This window comes from Dipodomys spectabilis, unplaced genomic scaffold (assembly GCF_019054845.1).
Source record: "Dipodomys spectabilis isolate Male_0828 unplaced genomic scaffold, ASM1905484v1 ptg000095l, whole genome shotgun sequence".
NCBI classification, from domain to species: Eukaryota; Metazoa; Chordata; class Mammalia; order Rodentia; family Heteromyidae; genus Dipodomys; species Dipodomys spectabilis.
In genome coordinates this window covers 35,892,286-35,911,824 of record NW_024870772.1, presented here as the reverse complement: position 1 = coordinate 35,911,824, position 19,539 = coordinate 35,892,286, and the positions used below count along the sequence as shown (strand labels likewise).

General features: G+C 40.1%; 1 protein-coding gene across 1 annotated transcript in view; it reads right to left on the bottom strand.

The window, feature by feature from the left end:
• Nucleotides 1–262: 262 nt before the first annotated feature.
• Nucleotides 263–19,539, bottom strand: part of Kl (klotho) — a 37,313-nt gene continuing 18,036 nt past the window's right edge. The window contains exons 2-5 of the mRNA XM_042685362.1: nt 11,975–12,485; nt 10,573–10,841; nt 3,543–4,647; nt 263–2,731 (exon numbers count right to left, since the gene is read on the bottom strand). Of these exons, the coding sequence (XP_042541296.1) occupies nt 2,397–2,731; nt 3,543–4,647; nt 10,573–10,841; nt 11,975–12,485 (2,220 nt within the window). The 3' untranslated portion in view covers nt 263–2,396. The remainder of the gene's footprint in view (nt 2,732–3,542; nt 4,648–10,572; nt 10,842–11,974; nt 12,486–19,539) is intronic.

Here is a 19,539-nt window from a genome sequence, read left to right as displayed (position 1 = left end):
GCTTGTAATCCTAGCTACTCAGGAGGCTGAGCTCTGAGGATCCCAGTTTAACCAGCCTGGGCAGGAAAGTCTGTAAGACTCATATCTCCAATAAACAAACAGAAAATTGGAAGTGGCACTGTGGCTCAAGTGGTAGAGCTCTAGCCTTGAACTAAAGAGTTGAGGAACAGCGCCCAGGCCCAGAGTTCAAGCCCCATGACCAACAACAACAACAACAAAATTAGACAGTAATGGCAACCAGTCACACAATTACAAAATAAGGTAAAGTTGCAGACAGATTTATTCTAACAATTTGCTATTCTTCTCTACATTCAAGGAAACAAAATAAATCATAGCAAAATGTTATTTTAAACAATATTCATTATTTGACAATAATCAGAAACTGGTCCAATGAGTGGAAATGGCTAAATCAGTTGTGATATATTTATATAGTAAAATCAATTTTTGACAAATATTTAAAGTCATGCATTTGCAGACTAATGACTGTGTTACATCATAAGAATTCATATAAATACATAAATACAGATAATTTGATCTGACTATGTAAAAGAAACTCCATAGGAAACATGAACAGTGGCTGCCGCATGAATATGAAGTTATAGACAATTTTTCTTTATATACAGCTTTTGTGTTTTAAATTTTTTTACAATTAATATACATCACTTATGATCAGAAAAATATGTACACAAAATAAAACTATTGATTCTCTTGTGTCAGGTTTTAGTAACAATTTCGACTTTATCAAGAATACCACTAAAATCATCTTTCATGGAAAAAAATGGTACCACCTCTGGAGATGATATACAATATTATATTTATTTATTTATATTTATTATACTGTAAGAACCAGTGTCAGCAAGGTTAGTAATGCCTGTTATGACTGCTTTGTCTTGCCTCATATGACATAGGCTTATGTATAAAACAACTACAGTATAATTGGGAGAATTCTTGATTATCAGCAAGACATACTCGAAGGGCAGCAAAGGAGAAGATCTAATTAGCCCTTTTCTGTAGAAATCAGTAGCATGTTTCTGTGCAAAAGTTTGAAGCAAAGCTAATTCAAAGCTACTTCCATGAACACAAAAGAAACATAAATTGAATCTCCAAGATGACACACAAAAAAGAAAGAAACCTTCCTATGTTATCAGACCTGATTGCTTTGGAACCTATTAGGAACTTTGAAAACTATCAATTCGAGGAATTGCTGGCACATTTCTAAGAACAGTGTTGAAGCACTCTTCACAAAATGAGTTATTGTTTCATTTTGTGCACTAGGGCCATTTCATTCATTTCAAGGTCTGCTCAAAAATAAAAGGATATATGATTGGATTAACCATGTTGCTCATAAAAAGCACATTTTCTTCCTTTCACCTAGAAACCTTGTAGTATACTACATTTCACAATTGCTTTCTGCTTACTGAAAAGGCCAGCATCCCATAATTCATCTTCAGTTTTTGCAAACATTTATCTGAAGTCTCTTGTTACAGAGACTCTCAATAAGAGACCAGTAGCAAAAGCCCTCAAGGACCTGGGATTTAAAAAGAAAGCTCAAAGAATTCACATAAAGTATAAATTGTCATAGCTTGCTCTCTTAATATATCATTAGCCATAAATATAAATTAGTGTCAGCATCCTTTGATGGAAATGCTGACTTTAAAAAAAGTCACTGTGCCAATAGTTCATGCCTGTAATCCCAGCTACTCAGGAGGCTGAGATCTAAGAATCAAAATTCAAAGCCAGCCCAGGCAGGAAAGTGCATGAGATTCCAAGAAGCTTTAAGTGGCTTAACTGTTCGAGTACCAGCCTTGAGCAAAAAAGCTAAAGGACAGCACCCAAGCCCTGAGTTCAAGCCCCAGATTGGCATACACAAAAATAAAAAAGAAAAGAAAAGAAATGTTTCTGCCTCGGGGCCCTGTGTCATGTCTCCTATATATGGTCTATCATCTTGCTCATGGGAAACTAGGTTAGCTAGAGGCATTGTCATTAGGTTTCACCATGGCAACTGAGAGGGACTCAACTTTTTATTCTAAAATTTTCAATTATTACTTTAAGAAAAACATGAAATTGAAAAATGGACACACATACAAAATTCCTAATTTTTTCCTTCTAATTTCTGTCCACTATTTGCATTGATGTGGTTTCTATTCTTTTTAATGCTTTCCTATTGGGGAAATTATGATACCTGTCAATTTCTTAATCATCCCAAAAGGAATGAATCCAGACTCTATTCACATTATTCCATATTTTACTGTCTCTACACTCATTTAAATCTTTGTCATGTGCCACAAAAGCATTTTCTATATGAAATTTAGTTTTATAACACTGAGAAGTGAAAACAGCTAGCAGCTGATGTGTGCATAATTATGTCCAAACAAATGGCTAGGAAAATGTTCTGGTTATTTGTAACTTCTCCTGCCTTTCTTGTTATAGTAAAAAATAAGAGAAAGAGAAACAATAAAAGCAAGAAACAGAAAAGCAAGGAAAGCCAATAATGACTTCCGAGTGTGAAAAAAGCCACATTCAGCACACTCTGTATATTCTGGACAAAACCTTCCCAGACTTTTGGTGCCCAGGAAACCATTGTTGTCGATTAGCTTCCTGTAATGTTTCATGGATGGTTTGGGCTCAAACTGATTTGCCAGATAATAATAGAAGCCAAAGTTTGGAGCGGAGCGATCACTGAATGAATAAGCGAAGTATCCACAAAGATTGATACCATCCAATATGTAGGCTGGAAAAAAGAAAAAGAAAAAACACCAAGAAGATTTATTAAAATTATTTCACACTCAACACAGTCCTTTGGCATCGCTTCAGTAGAATCAAGGGAAATCTCAATATCATTTAGTAAGACTCAATTAGATTTCATCAGAAAAGTCCTCCTTTTATGTAGGGACAAACAGGCAAATAACAAGATGTGGAGCTACATCAAGAGGTGGCTTTTACTAAGCTGCACTTGAATATCACCCAGTTAACACGGCCATGGAGTTGACCTGAGATGTGAGGTTCTGAGATGCTTTGATAGGTCCAAAGGTGTTTGAGATTGCTGGTATTTCACTTTTCCCTACCCTGACTATCTGACTTTCTGACTTTCTGTCTGTCTGTCTGTCTGTCTGTCTGTCTGTCTGTCTGTCTGTCTGTCTGTCTGTCTGTCTATCTATCTATCTATCTATCTATCTGATACTGGGCTCAGTGCTCTCGCTTAGCTTTCTTTGCTCAGCTTTCCTTGCTCAAGGCTGATGATCTGTTACTTGAGCCATACCTCCACTTCCCACATTGGCAGGCTCATTGGAGACAAGAATCTCTCTCCTGTGTGTCAGTCTGGGAGGTCTTTGAACTACAACTCTCAGATCTCAGCCTCCTGATGGGTCGCCAGCCACCAGCACCTGGCTCCTCCATTTTCTAACCGTGAGGGACTGTTTTAGTGTGGTCAGGAATGGATGGCCCTTGGGAGCAACTGTGGTTTCTGTTGGAGTCATTCTATGAGAAAGCAGATCCGGAAGTGGCATACCTTCCAAGAAAATGCATCTTCAGAGGCTTCTTACCTTTCAGGGCTTCGTTTATATAATTCTGTAGGTAATACACCCTCAGCTTGTCTTGCTCATCGACAAGGGGATCGTCATCGATGCCGTTGGCAACGATGTACATGGGGAGGTCTCCGTACTTGAATCTGAACCAACTCAGCACCTTGCGCAGGCCCCAGGGGACCACCGCCACCTCACTGGGAGAGTTGAGCCAAGTGATGTCTGTCATTTCTTGCACCTCTAAGTCGTGGTTATATTTGCTCGGATCTTCTTTTTCCCAATCTACGAGGATAGTGGTATAATGGCTTAAAGCTAAAAAGTCAAAGGAACCCTGGATGAGTTGTTTTTCTTCTTCAGTGAAATAAGGTAGGAGAACATGATTTCTTTGGTTCAACCAGTCCCTCATCACCTGTGGATAATCTCCAGAACCGAAAATGGGCTCTGCCAGCCAGCCAATGTCAAATTCCAAAACTCTCTCAGCCACTTCTTGGTCTTTGGGGGAGAAAGGACAGGCAGGTTCTATCCAATCAGCCTGCAAGGCAATGGATATTTTGCCTTTCTGAATGGGCCTGAATTTCTCATCATACTCACGCCAAGCCAATGAATGCGCCTTCAGAAGGTGGTGGCCGGCTCGGTAGGTCATGTTCCTGGTGTTGGGCTCCTTCATCGTGATCCAGAACTTCACATGGTGGCCCAGCTCTTTGAAGCACAGGCCCGCATACTCTGCAAACACCAGTGCAGTGTTTGGGTTCTCCCAGGCGCCATGTTTAGCCAGGGCACTGGGCAGGCCTTGGTGTGGGGATGTAGGTTGCCACAGAGCCACCACCGGTGTGATATTGGCACGGACCAGCTCGCTGACCACGCAGCGATAGTAGTGCAGGATGGAGTGATTTACCTGGGACCGGTTCCCTAGAGGAAGGATCAGAGCCCAGTCCAGGGTGAAGTGAAAATGGGTAATGTGCATTTCCTTCAGTAAGGCCACCTGGGGTAGGATGGCAGCAAAGTCAACACAATAAGACTTTCTCTTCTTGGCCACAACTCCATCCACTTTGATAAGTCTCTTGCTGTGATGGACATCCCACAGGTAAACATTCTGGTCAGTAAACTGAGAGAGAGTAGTATCTACCTACAAAGAACCCATACATGTTAGCGTCACCTGAACAACCTGGAAAAGGTAAATCCGATGTCAACAAAACTAGTGAGCAAGATGAGCAACATTAGGCTCTTTTCCAACTCAGATTTTAAAACATTTTTCATAAATTTTGACTGCTTTCACAATAACAAAAAAAACAACGCTTCTGCTTAAAAATGTATATTGAGCCAGGTGCCTGTGGCTCACACCTATAATCCTAGCTACTCAGGAGGCTAAGAACTGAAGATCCAGGTTTGAAGCCATCCCAGGCAGAAAAGTGCATGAGATTCTTAGCTCTAGTTAAAGATCAAAAAGCCAGAAGTGGAAGTGTAGCTCAAGTAGTAGTGCCAGCCTTAAGTGATAAAGCTAAGGGGCCCAAGTTCAAGCCCTAGCACCAGCATCAAAACAAAACAAAAAGAAGAAATGCATATGTGTATAATCCACAATTTCCCTCCCCTCCTTATTTATTTATTTATTTATTTATTTATATTGGTCATGGGGCTTGAACTCAGGGCCTAGCTGTCCCTGAGCTTTTTCACTCAACGATAACACTCTACCAGTTTGAGCCACAGGGCACTTCTGGTTTTCTAGTGAGAATCTCATGAATGTTCCTGCTCAGGCTGGCTTTGACTCACAATCCTCAGATCTCAGCCTCCTGAGTAGCTAGAATTACAGGTATGAGTCCCCAGCATCCAGCTTCACCCATATTTTTATTAGCATCAATTAGTTGTATGAAGGAGTTTCATTTTGATGTGTCTATATATTCATGCAATGTACTTTGACTCCCTCCTTCCCTTTCTCTCTCTTTTCAAACCAATCTCAAAGAGTTTTATTGTTCCTTTTTTTTTCCTTGGTCAGTCGTGGGGCTGAACTCTGGGCCTGGGCTCTGTCCCTCAGCTCTTCAGCTCAAGGCTAGCACTCTACCACTTGAGCCCCCGCACCATTTCTAGTTTTCTGAGTGATTTATTGGAGCTAAGAATCTCATGGACTTTCCTGCCCAGGTTGACTTTGAACTATGATCCTCAGATCTCGGCCTCCTGAGTAGCTAGGAGTACAGGCATGAGCCACTAGCAAACGGATTTATTGTTCCATTTTCCTGCATGGACAGGCAGTATTTTTGCATTACCTGAAAGTCTTGCCAAGTCATAAACTATTATGATCCTGTTTTTAAAAATCTGAATTTGTCTTAGGCTGGCCTGGAACTCATGATCATCCTACCTCAGTCTCTTGAGTACTGGGATTAAGGACATATCTCACCACAACCAGCTTGAATGATTTTCTTTAATAAAAGAAACCAGCAATAGTATGAGGCTATTTGGATTTTTGTTGTTGTTTGTTTTCGCTTATTTAATTTAGTTTTTTGTTATCTTTAGTTGTACAAAGCGGTTTCAATTCAACGTATAAATTTATGAATACAATGAATCTTGATCAACATCACCCTTCTCATTATTTTCTTCCATCTCTCCCAACAAAAACAAATTTTCTTAAAAACCAAGTAACAGGGTTAGATAGGTAGTAGTTCAAATATAGAGAGCCTACCTAATAAGTGGAGGCTGAACTCACACTTTAGTTCTGCCAGGAAAGAAAAAAAATCAACTAAAGACCAAATAGGCAGAAAGAAAGAAAGAAAGAAAGAAAGAAAGAAAGAAAGAAAGAAAGAAAGAAAGAAAGAAAGAAAGAAAGAAAGAAAGAAAGAAAGAAAGAAAGAAAGAAAGGAAGGAAGGAAGGAAGGAAGGAAGGAAGGAAGATGGGGGAGGGAGGGAGGAAGGAAGGGAGGGAGAGAGAGAGAAAGGAAGGGAGAGAGAAAGGAAAAGAAAAGAAAGGAAGGAAGGAAGGAGGGAGAGAGGGAGGGAAAAAATGAAGGAAGAAGGGAGGGGAGGGAAGGAGGGAAAGAAGGAAGGAGGGAAGGGAGGAAGGAAGGGAGGGAGGAAAGAAGAAAGGAAGGAAGGAAGGAAGGAAGGAGGGAGGGAGGGAAAAAAGGAAGGAAGAAGGGAGGGGAGGGAAGGAGGGAAAGAAGGAAGGAGGGAAGGAAGGAAGGAAGGAAGTTAAAAGTTTAGTTAGAGGGTAGAGAGGATAGGTAGGAGTGGGAGAAATGGGGCAGAATGATGGAAGTGGTAACATTGATCATGATGAATTGAACTCATAAACTGACCTTTTGAATTGAAAATCCTTGGTACAACTAATAAAGATAAATTTAAGTCAGAAAATGCAATGATACTATTGAATTGTGTTTCTGGAAATCATCCCCTGTATTGAGATTTGCTCTATGTATTAAATAAGCACAGCTATTACCTTTCATTGGCTTTAGGGTCAAGTGGAAACTGAGAGAAAATGTAAATCAAAGAATAATATTGTCATCTACCCAGAGCATAATTTTCTTCAGTGTAATTTTAGTGGTTTTGTTTCCTGAATTATTTTTCTGTAATGATACTGACAATCATGGCTGGCAATCATAAAATATGTGAGCCTCCAAAAGAAAAAGGCCTACAATGAAAGTGGGCAGATTGTAAAAGGCAAAGTCACAAATTCCTCCATCCACAGCATACACACAGTGAAAAGCTCAGCTGTGTGACCTTCAACCTAAACCAGTTCTGAGAAACAATCCTCAGAACAGGTGCCTTGATCAGATCCCCCCTATAAAAGCAGAGCTCAGATCAAGCTGGGGGTTGAAACTCTAGGAGTGGTTATTATTGAATTTTACAGGCCTGTTGTAAAAGTACTGCCTGTTCTCTGGAGGGATATGTGTTGTGTTTATAAAGGAAAGTAATAAAGAATGTCAGAGGAAAATTGCTTTTCTGGAGAGTTTTCCCTTGTAGCTCCCTCACACATGTATTTCCCCAAAATGTTATGGGAATGCTGTCAGAAGCCTTTCTCCACGGGGATGCTCCTACAAATCCTGCTTCTTCAGCTTTCTCTCACATCTCTCTGTGATACTGAGGTTTAATTCAGCCACTCAAGTGATGCCTAAAACTCTTACTTTAGTTGTTTTTCCAATAGGGTCTCAAGCTGGTGGCTCAGACCAGCCTAGACTGTAATTCTCCTATTTGCACTTTCTGCTTACCTTGGTTTGACAAGCATACCCACCATGCCTGGCTAATTTTTATTAATTTTGGTGACATGTAGACAATTTTTTCTGCTAAAACTGAACTTAAACCATAATCCTCCTGGCCTCCATATTCTGAGCATCTAGGATTACAGGCATGAGCTATGGCACCCTACCTTTTCAAGTAAAAAAATATTCAGAGCTTGGAGGAATTTTGTCTTTTGGATTATTTTTATAGAGCTCTAAGTTGACTAAATTCATCACTTTTCTACCAGAATCATTCCAAAACATGTTTTATTCATTCCATCTGAAAATATACATGAGAGTCCACGGTATAATTGCTAGGCAGAAAAAAAATCAGTTTCATAAAATTCAGGACATTTAGAAATGAGTTTTAGGCAAATTTCATGTAACTTCTATTAGTTTGTTGACTTAGTTTTTCCTTAAAAATGAAATAATAAAATTGGACCTCTGAGAAAAAGAAGTAGGTATAAAGCATGCATTTAGTAGGCTATGGAAGAAATATTCTTCTCACAGGGACCCATGTCAAAGAAACTCTATGTTCCTGGGATACAGCACAGACTGTGTTTCCATTAACTACAAGCATTCCTGGTTATGGGAAAATAAACTGGCAGCTGGAAAATTGTGACCACGTAAAAGGACAGTCTATGTAAATGGGCCCAATGTCCCTCTTCTGAAAGGCTGTGTGGTTTGTGAGATAATATTTTTAAAGGTCTTTGAGTAAAATGCATGTCTCAAGATTTTGTAACACTAGCCAGGAGGGAAAGATAAAATTCCTTGGTTTAAAAACCACTGCTTGGGACTTGAATACACCATTGAAAACACGTACTCACCTCAGAACTTTTGTTTGTTTGCTTTTTTACTAGTACTGGGCCTTGAACTCAGAGTCTCTTGTGCTTACTGGGTCCCTCTATCCCACCACCTGCACAAGGCTGGTGCTCTACCACTTGAGCCACACCTCCACTTTCAGCTTTTTGCTGGTTAATTGGAGATATGAGTATCATGGATTTGTCCTCCCAGGTTGGCTTCAAATTGAAATCCTCACATCAGCCTCCTGAGTAGTTAGGATTGCAAGCACAAATCACCATGCCTCTGAATTGCCATTTTAATGTAGAGAAAGGGTTAAAGTCTGTGAACAACTCTAAAATGAATTACATGGCAGTGGGGGAGGGGGAGAGTGACACTGATCAAGATGCATTGAACTCACAAACTGCCATATTGAATTGAAATCCCTTTCTACAACTACTTAAAGATCATTGTAATCATATAAATAAATAAATCTAAGCAAAATAATAGGAATGGCATGGTCTATTCTTATGGCATGGCCATAAGAATAATCTAAACCAAAAAAGTGATATTGACTTATTTCTATATAGATAAAAGATTCCAGTTTGATATTTCCAAGAAAATCTCAATCCATTTCAACAGGAATGCCTTTACTCGAGTGATTTATAGGGCCAATGAATGGGCCAGAAGAATCCAAACGCTTTCTCTCACTGCTTACCTATGTACACTAAATTTTGTCTTACTGTTTTCACATATACTCTTCATCAGTGTCCTGACTCCACCACCCCGCTCCCCAATCACCAGCTTCCCAGCTCTCCCTCACATGATTTGCATACTCAACCCTTACCCTCCACAGATTCCTTAGTTCCTTTGAAAACAAGGGTCCCTTTCTCCCCTCCCTCCTTCCCTCTCTCTCTCTCTCTCTTTCTCTCCCTCTCTCTCTCCCCCCCCCCCCCCGTCCTAATTGTACTCCCCTTAACCAAGTGACATACAGAGCTTAGGTATCCACACATTTAGGTATATAGTAAGTGCTTACTGAAATGTTCTATCAAGCCCTAGAAAATAAGTTCCTTACACTTTGGGTGGGCGAGGAATGTGTGTGTGTGTGTGTGTGTGTGTGTGTGTGTGTATGTGTGTGTGTTGTGTGTGTGTGTGTGTGTCTTCAACAAATACTGGCTGATCATTTTGAAGCACTTCCATACCCTTTCAATAATAGCTTAAAAAGACATTTCTATCAGTGAATCATGGGAACAAGAATTTGTTTTCTCCTTTTTTATTTTATTTTTTAGGGTTTGCTTTCTTGTGATAATTCTACAAGTATAGAGGGCATCCACAATTATGTTCCTCCCTCAAGCTTAGAAGCCCCACTGAGATCTTGGATACTCTGAAGTTCGAAGCTACGTCTGCTTTAGTAAAATCTAGACTGCCATATGTGAGGAGCTAGTGGCTCTGGCTCATGCCCATTATCCTACTGGGAGGTGGAGATCAGGAGTGTCATGGTTCAGCCTGAAGGTTGAGGGAAGTTCAGGAAATCCCATCTCCAAAGGAAAAGTTAGACGTGGTGGCTCATGCCTGTCACCTCTCATATGAGGAAGCAGAAATAGCATCAAGATCCAGAATGAAGGGATTTTTAAAAAGTAAGACCCTATCTCAAAAATAACCAAAGCAAAAACACTGGAGGTATAGCACAAGTAGTAAAGTGCCTACCTAGCAAGCACAAAGCCCTGAATTCACACCCCCAAACAAAGGAAAACCAGATGCATTAAATAAGCATCAAAATCTACAACACTCAAAAGAGTTTTGTCTTTTTTTACTATTTTATCAGATTTAATTATTCATGTTTTCCATTTCCTTCCCTTTGGAACTAATTTAAAGTATCAGATGAAAGTTGGAAGATTTTTGGAGAGAATGGTGCAGCATTCAAAATGGCAAGCTTTGTGAGATCACTAAGGAGCCAGATCGGGCTCAAAGACCAGAAGCTGTGCCATGCCAAGAGCCTAGGAAGGAAACGCTACTTACTAGTGACAGGGCTTGGTGAGACTGCTGATGGGTTTTGGCGGCTGACTTACATGAATGTAGTTGTCAACAACTCCCCAAGCAAAGTCACAGGGAAATGTCCCTTCTAGGGGTTGATTTTCAGGTAAAAGAGGGAAGCCATTGTTCTCTATCAGCTTTTGGTAGAACAAGGCTGAAGACTTGGGCAGCAACTTCTTTTCCTGGCTGAGGAAGTCGACATAGAAGAGGCCACGTCGGATGCTATAACCTCTGTGCCACTCAAAACCATCCATCAGGGACCATGCAGTGTACCCAGTGACATTGACTCCATCCAACTTGATGGCTGCAGAGGGAAGAGAGGACAGAGCAGAGTGACACCTCGCTAGGCCTTGCCTTAGAATTCAAGAGCATTTGAGGCTTTTACTGCTTAAAGAAACGAGTCATGGGCTAACCCCTGTAATCCTAGCTACTCAGGAAGCTGAGATCTGAAGATCAAGGCTTGAAGCCAGCTCAGGCAGAAATGGCTATGAGACTCTTATCTCAATTAAGGGGCAAAAGTCAGAAGTGAGGCTGTGGCTCAAGTGGTAGAGTGCTAGCTTTGAACAATAAAAAAGCTAAGGGGCAAGCACCAAGGCATGAGGTCAAGCCCCCAGCACTCCATACACACTTAAGTGTAAGGCTTCTTTTTTGCTAAAACAGTGAGTTTTCTTATGTAGAGAAGACTCACATCAAATCTAAATAGCTACAAATAAATGTGTTCACATATGGATTCCTGGGATGGGATAGCTTCTTTTTTTTTGGGGGGGGGGGTCCGGTCGTGGGGCCTGAACTCTGGGCCTGGGCGCTGTCCCTCAGCTCTTCAGCTCAAGGCTAGCGTTCTACCACTTGAGGCACAGCGCCACTCCTGGCTTTTTTCTTTTTGCTTATGTGGTGCTGAGGAATAGAACCCAGGGCCTCAGGCATGCAACGCAAGTGCTCTACCACTGAGCCACCTTCCCAGCCCCATGGGATAGCTTCTTATTTCCCATGAGGGCTCTACCAGGCTGGGAAGATGTCTGGCTCTACTTTCTATCCTGGGCAACTAGCACTGTGCTTGATGCAATAAATGAACAAAATCTTATAAAGGATCAGCTAATATTTTACTGTTTCCTTCAAATAACCTGAGTGCTCCTTTTCCTTCAAAAAGTGTTTTATTCAGTCCAAAGACAGAAAGCTAGTTATCTTGAGATTTATATTACACTTAAGAGCAAATCCAGATCAGTAACTCTGTAAGTCAAATCACTTCAAACATTAACTCGGTTTCTTATTTATGAGTTTAAAAAATTAATTTAACACTTCAAGTCTCCAAATGAGAAAAGTATTACATAAATGAATCCTTTCTATTACCAAAATGATTAAGATTAAAGTCTACAAACTCACAGTGTGCAGCAGGGAATCTGAAAGGTTGTAGATTTTTGACAGGGAATGAAAGCCTACCTTTTAAGGTTTCCATTATAAACTTTTTGAGGTAATACATGTATTTGGCATCATCTCTTCTGGTGTTCCCTGAGACAAACCAGCCATTTTCCACAATAAATATGGCAGGATGATTATATTCAAGGTCAATCCAAGACAAGAGTTGCCTCAGGCTGGGAGATTCTGACTGATGAAATTTCATGTGAGGTTCCAAAAGTTGAAAACTCAAGGTCGGTCCAAAGGAAAGAGCAAAAAAGTCAGCTGTCCCTTTGATGAACTTTTTCTCTGATTCAGTAAAACTGGGCAGAAGAGAGGAAAGGTTATGCTTCATGCTCTCAGGATAGTCACCATCAATGAATATGGGTTTGGCAAACCAGCCTAGTACAAAGTCAAGAGATTTTTGGCATTCTTGGAGGTTATGATCTGTCATTCTTTGTGGACTGATCCAGTGGGAACTGAGAGCAATGGACACCTGCCCTCTCTGAGTGGGTCGGTAGAAAGTGTTGTAGAGATGCCAGATTTTGGCATGAGCCTGGAAAGGAAAAAAAGAATGATGAATTGTGAGGAGCCATGCGATACACAATGGATCCTCCAAATCTCCTTGAATCTGCTTCTCATGTAACCTAACCTCATGACTAACCAAATCAGCTGGAACCAATAGAGAGCACCCTCACAGTGGGCTGTCACCATTATCGGAGTTATAGCCATTATTTTTCCAGCATCCGGTGAAAAAAATAATGGGAACTGATTGTCTCATGTGGATATTTTTCATCTTTTGGAAAGTTCATGAAATAAGAATTTGTTGGATGTTACTCCTTGATCAACTCTGGATTATGTACTTTTTAATTAGTGGGTTTTGTGAAAAGAATCAGTCTTCCATCTGTGATCATGCCAGGAATTTCTAAATAAGATTATATATTTTATCCTAGGAGACTGGGAGTTTCCAAATTGACTCAACTTGTTGGAGTCAACTTAATGTTTCTCATTCATCTCTCATAGCCAAATCTAACACATGCCCTCACCATCTTTGTTCTTCCCTATGAATCAGAATAATAAATTGAAGGATGAACTCTGATATCTAACCTTGGCCCACCCTCCAGAACTCTGGGATAGAGCTGGCTGGCTTCCTACAGGCCCCGCGTGCAAGGGACAAGCCAAGAACAAACATCAACTAAATGAAACTGCAAGGAACTGGGTGACTGTGCTCCATTACCAGTTTCCTAGCAATGCAAAGGTCTTTGCTTGCACACAACCAACCTTGCACTCACACAAAATCTTACTGATGTCTGATGTTTTTTCTTCATTCTCTTTTTTCTTCTTTTTTATTTTCTGCACAAGAAATGGAACTTGAACTCAGGGCCTCACTCTTGCTCAGCTTTTTCTATCATCTGAGCCACACCTCCAATTCTGGCTTTTTACTAGTTAATTGGAGATAAGAGTCTCATGGATTTTTCCGCCCAAACTTGCTTTGAACTGTGATCTTCCGATCTCAGCCTCCTGAATAGCTAAGATTACAGACACAAGTCACCAGCACACAGCTCTAATGTCTTTTCTTTTGTTCCCTTTTGATTTTGAAGCCTGTAGATTTTTTTTTCTTCCTACTTGAATGAAGTTCCTCTTTATCTTTGAATTATTTGATTTATCTACTCTTTTTTCCCCTGTAAATACAAAGCCTATGATTTAACGTTTTACTTCCCTAACATAGATTCTTTGAAAACCCTATCCTAATTCTGTTTGATTCTGTATATTCTCCAAAATGATCGTGTGCATTTTTGTCCCCTTCCCAACTCTGAGCCCAAAGAAACCTTTATTGCTCAGTGTGCTAAATATCCTTTCCATTTTTTCTCAGATATTCTTTTCCTGGTTTGTTTCAAAGTAGGCATCCAGGAACAGTCTCCTCAACATTTTTTGAGTTCAGCTAAACATGTCAAGGAAGTCAAATTGTTTATGTCTTTTTTATTTTTAGTTTCTTAATGACATCTTTTGAGTTTTATTTCACTGCAAACATTTCTCAGCTTAGTTAAGAAGGAAATAGACAGTAAGACATGGATCAAGACCACAATGGCTTTTGTCTGTGTGACCCAAGAACATGGAGACTTAATCATGTCACATGGCCCCTCGCTCTGTGACAGCTCCTGCCCTTTGCCACCATCACACTCTCCTCCCTTTCCTGTTGACAGGAAGTTTCACAATGTCCTTTAACAGGTACACAGAAAAGTAAAGGAGTTATTCAGGTTGGCTCTTAGTAATTCATTTCTTGGGCCTAAGGATGGGGGTAAAATACCACCAGGGGACATTGTTCATTTCACCCAGTCTGGTAGGCATCCACCTAACAGAATATAATTGGTATCCCATTGTCAAACCTCGGATCAGATAACACAGTACTTTCTAGTCTGAGTCAGTTTTGTAGATAGCAGAAGTCAGACAGTAGAATTCTTCCTAGTCAGGGACCACTCTTCTAAACTGAGGAAGTGGCTCAGAGAAAGGAAATGCCAAGTGACCTGCCCCAGGGAAGAGCACAGGTGGTTGCTGAGGTCAGATTGCTTCTACTCCATGACTTTTCAGTTGTGTGTCTTTGGCCACATGACTTAACGTGAGAAGGTAAGCCAAACTTACCTGCCTTTCTCATCAGGCTGAGATTAAATGAGATAATTTATGTTCTCTGCCACTACTTGAAGGATTTGCCTCAATTCCCAACTCCCTGGCACAATGATTTTCTACTGAAAGTTTGGAGATTGCCAAGGGTCCCACATTTTATAGGTGCAGCACTGTAAAGTATATGTTAACCGCTTACTCTTCCTCACTGTCCATCTCCACTTCTAATCTTCACCTAAGAACATTTCCCCAATAGTTCCCTTCTCCCCAGTCTTAATTCAATGCATGGTTGGTGTGTCTTACAGGTGACCTAGATCAAAGAATCAATCACATTTTATTACATTTATTTAAGTTTCTACATGATACATGCTTCAAAGGCATTGATTTGGGACTTTTATCTCTCTAGCCTCAGGTTCTAGCAAAATGCAGGTACTTTGTTGACAGAGTCAAATAAACAGATATGAAAGAATAAAGACTGTAAGTTGAAAACAAAGTCAAAGGATGTGGAACAGATATAAACATTTTTCTGGGTCAAATCAAGAACAATGCTTCTATTGTATTTTCTGAGACCTTGAAAGGCAGAGAACTCTTATGTACATATCATTAAAAAACAAATGGCTCAGGAAAAGCGATGCATGCTGATAATTCTAGCACTCAGGAGCAGAAGGAACCTAAATTTGAGGCCACTTAAGGCTACAACACAAGACTTTTCTCAAACACATGAATAGTAATAATAATAATTCAATAAAATATTTAAAATTGGAAATAATTTGACATGTATCATCTCATAGTATGCTAATAATTCAATTTGGGATATAAATCACTCTGGTTTATGATAACCTCCTTACTTTTTCCTAGCCTAAATTTAGATTTTTTTAAAAAAATTTGGGGGTCTAAAACAATGGAGATTTCTTCCTGGTATTTCTTACTTCCAATCAACTACTATTCCCAATTTCAATAATCAAGGAAAATAAATTTTGTAGCTTATAGGGCTGGGAAGGTGGCTCAGTGGTAGAGTGCTTGCCTTGCATGCATGAGGCCCTGGGTTCGATTCCTCAGCACCACATAAGCAAAAAGAAAAAAGCCAGAAGTGACGTTGTGGCTCAAGTGGTAGATCGCTAGCCTTGAGCTGAAGAGCTGAGGGACAGTGCCCAGGCCCAGAGTTCAGGCCCCACGACCGGACCCAAAATAAAAAAAAAAATTGTAGCTCATAGACATTTCCTCTCAGCTAATTATCACTCAATTATTGGTATCTTCCACAGGACCCAAGACAAGGTTTTGCACAATAAGATGCTAAAACTGGATGAGTGAAAGTTGGGTGCTACTGGCTCATATCTGTAATCCATGGTACTTGGAAGGCAGAGATCACGGTTTGATCAGGGTCATGGTTTGAGGCCAATTTGAGCAGAAAAATTCATGAGAGCCCCTTCTCAACTGACATCTAAGTGCAGTAGCTCATCTGCAGCTGACCTGAGAGATTGAGATTGGGAAGATTATGGTTCCAAGACAGCTAAGGTAGAAAAGGCCCAGAGGCTTGCTCCATCCCAACTGAAGAAGCTATCAGAGTGGCATGTCCCAGCATCTCAGCTAAGACGGGAAGCCTGAACTGGGTACATCACAATTTAGACCAGCTTCATGGAAAGATTAAGTAGATACCTCACAGTTCGGACATATGCCTGGATAGGAAGTAAGACCATATCTCAAGAACAATGAGTATAAAACACTAAAAGAATAAAAAGATCTGGAGGCCTGGTTCAGAGGTAGAGCTAGCAAATGTGAGACCCTGAATTCTGAAAAAAGACCACAAATGTTCATTAACAGGACAATCTATGAGCAGTGCAGTATGTTTATACAATGGAATACTACTTAGCACTACAAAGAATGAACTACTGTTTTAACAAGTATAGGAATTAATCTAAAAGATATGCAGAGCAAAAATAAAAAACACCAAAACAGGGAATAAACATATTCACATACTTGTGTAATTCATTTAGAAGTCTTCAAATTAGACTTTGGTGACCAGAATCAGAGCAGTAATTGTCTATAGAGGGTTGTAATTTGTGAGAATTTGCAAGGAAACTTTGTAGGACAATGGATGCATACTACTTACAAAAGTGTGTATGCATGTATATGCATTGTGTATGTGTACATCCGAGTGTGTGTGTGTATGTGTGCATGTGCACACACACACATGTAGACAAAGTCTTGAAAGTATTATAATATAGTCAGGCTGGCTTGGAACTCACTTCCTTAGTGCTGGGATTATAGGCATATACCAATATTCTTGACTATATGTCCTACATTTTGTTCTACATTTTGTGAGAGAGAGAGAGAGAGAGAGAGAGAGAGGGTGTGTGTGTGTGTGTGTGTGTGTGTGTGTGTGTGTGTGTGTGTGTGTGTTGTGCGTTTGTGCATGCGCACGTGTGCAGGCCCTGGGCACTGACCCTGAGCTTTTTTGCTCAAGACCAATGCTCTACCACTTGAACCATAGCCCCACTTCTGGCGGGTTTGTGTGTGTGTGTGTGTATGTGTGTGTGTGTGTGTGTGTGTGTGTGTGTGTGTGTGCACTTAATTGGAGATAAGAGTCTCACGGACTTTCCTATCCAAGCTAGCTTTGAACTGCAATCCTCAGATCTCAGCCCCCTTAGTAGGTAGATTTATGGGCATGAGCCACTGGTGCCCAGCTGTCCTATATCTTTATAGGGGAATTTGTTACATACATGTCAGCAGTTATCAAAACTCATCAAATTGTACATTAAAATATGTGTATCAGTTTGGAAGCTCTATAGACAAATAAATAGCAGGTGAGTATCTTAATCATAGGCACAGTTATTTAGACTCAGAAATCTAATTGCCTAGGATTCACGTGGCAAGAAGAACTGATTGATTTCCTCTGAAACACAAATTTGTCTCTAAAGCTATCATAGTAATCTGTTACTTTTTAAGAATTCAGTTCTTTTGTTTTTAATTACAGGAATTAACAGCATTCATTCATTCATTCAACAAATATTGTTACTGGGTACTTTTCTAATAGAAAAGTATCAACAAGTTCTCTTGGAGTTTGCATCCTAGGAAGGCAGAGAAATTAAAGAAAATAGAGAAAGGATAGGACAGGGGAGTGACAGCTCCAGGAAGGAGAATACTGACTAGATGAAAAGGTATCTTTTGGGAGGGATTGCCTGAGGAAAAAATCCAATCAGTGAAGAAAAAGTGAGAGATGCAAAATATGCCTTGGATAGTGGCTTCATCCTGTAATTTTAGCTACTCTAGAGACTAGGAACTGAGGATCACAGTTCTAAGCCAGCCTGGGCAGGAAAGTCTGTAGGGCTCATATCTCCAGTTAATTATCAAAAAGCTGGAGGTAGAGTTGTGGCTCAAATGATAGAGTGCCAGTCTTGAAACTTGAGTTAAAGCCCTACTACCAGCACCCCAAAGAGGAAAAAAAAATCCTTCGGGTCAGAAGATGCAAAAAAAGGCATTTCTTCAGAGCTGTTCCTGTGCCATGGATGAAGAAGGCCTCCCTATTCTCCGACTCTGCACCGTCATGAGCTGAGACTGGGCACAAGTGCGTCTGCCTTCTGTGCTTCTGTTTCCTTCATCTGTAAAGTGCAAGTAGCAATAGCCTATCATGTCTGCATCTTTAGGAAGGCTAAATCACTCAAGGTAGGCTGTAGATCCTTCCTTCAAAAGTCCTCAATCTGAAATGCCCCTGAATTCAAAACTTTTGGAGAGCTAACCCATCACAAGTAGAAAACTTCACTGGACATCATGCAATGGGTTAAAATCAAAGCACAGGTGCACTAAAATGTTGCATATAATTTCCTCAGTCTGTGTGCGTATGATGTATATTACTTATAGAAAAATAAGTACCTTTCGTGTCAGTTTCAGTCTCACTCCCAAGACATCTCATTATGTACATGGAAATATAAAAAAAAAATCCAAAATCTGAAACACTTCTGGTCCCAAACATCTTAGATAAGGGATACTCTTGGAATTGTAACTGACACAAAGCCAGTGTCACACAAATGTGCATTATTTAACTGTGGTCATAATATATTTTGATAGGATTTTTAAAAGATGCTATGTACAGAATAGGAGCTTAGAAGTCAAGAAGGAAAGAGGATGGTAGCTAGGAGCTACTGCAAATGACAATAATGGTAGGCAAAAGATGGAGGTTTGGAAGAGTGATGCAAGCAGAGAAAAAGTAGCTAGATTCAGGTCACTGAAGGCAGAATCAATAGAACTTGCTGCTGAAACAGATGTTACACATGCAGTGTAAGGAAGAAAGATCAAGGACAGTAAAGAAAGCAAAAGTAAGGGGTTGGGGAAAGGAAGAGATTACATTCTGACAGACAGTGGATTTGCATGAAGAAGTCTGGTAGACAGCTAGACTTTGAATCTGAAGCTAGAAGCACAGATATGATTAGCAGTCATTCAAATACACATCAGAGGCAATGTTGAGTGGGTCACTTTTTGTTACCATTCCTTATTTTGTTTTTCAAATATTGAAATGGAACAATTCTTAAGTGATTAATTTAATCCCATAAATAATCTAAATTAAACTGACTGAGACTAATAAGGAAAGAATGAAACATAGCTCATAAACAAAAATAACTTAAACAGTGCATGCTGGTCTACTTCCAAGCAAGAAGAACTAGCCAGGGGTTATTTCAGGCCTTGATGGTGTACTTTTTTTGGTAAGGATCAAAGGATTGATAAGTTTCAGAGAATATAGAGAATCCTGTTTGCCTTCCTGGCATCTTTTCCCTCAACTTCTGAAGAGTTTCATGATTATTGTCTAAGGACTTCCTTACGTCACTGCTATGCTGTTTCATTAGCATGCGCAGTGGCCAAAGGCTCACATTGGTAGGTTGAATTATTCTTCTTGTTTCTATCAGCACAATTCTATAAATTAGAAAGGACAGTGCTAGCTGGCACCAATGGCTCACACTTGTAATCCAAGCCACTCAAGAGCCTGAGATCTGAGGATC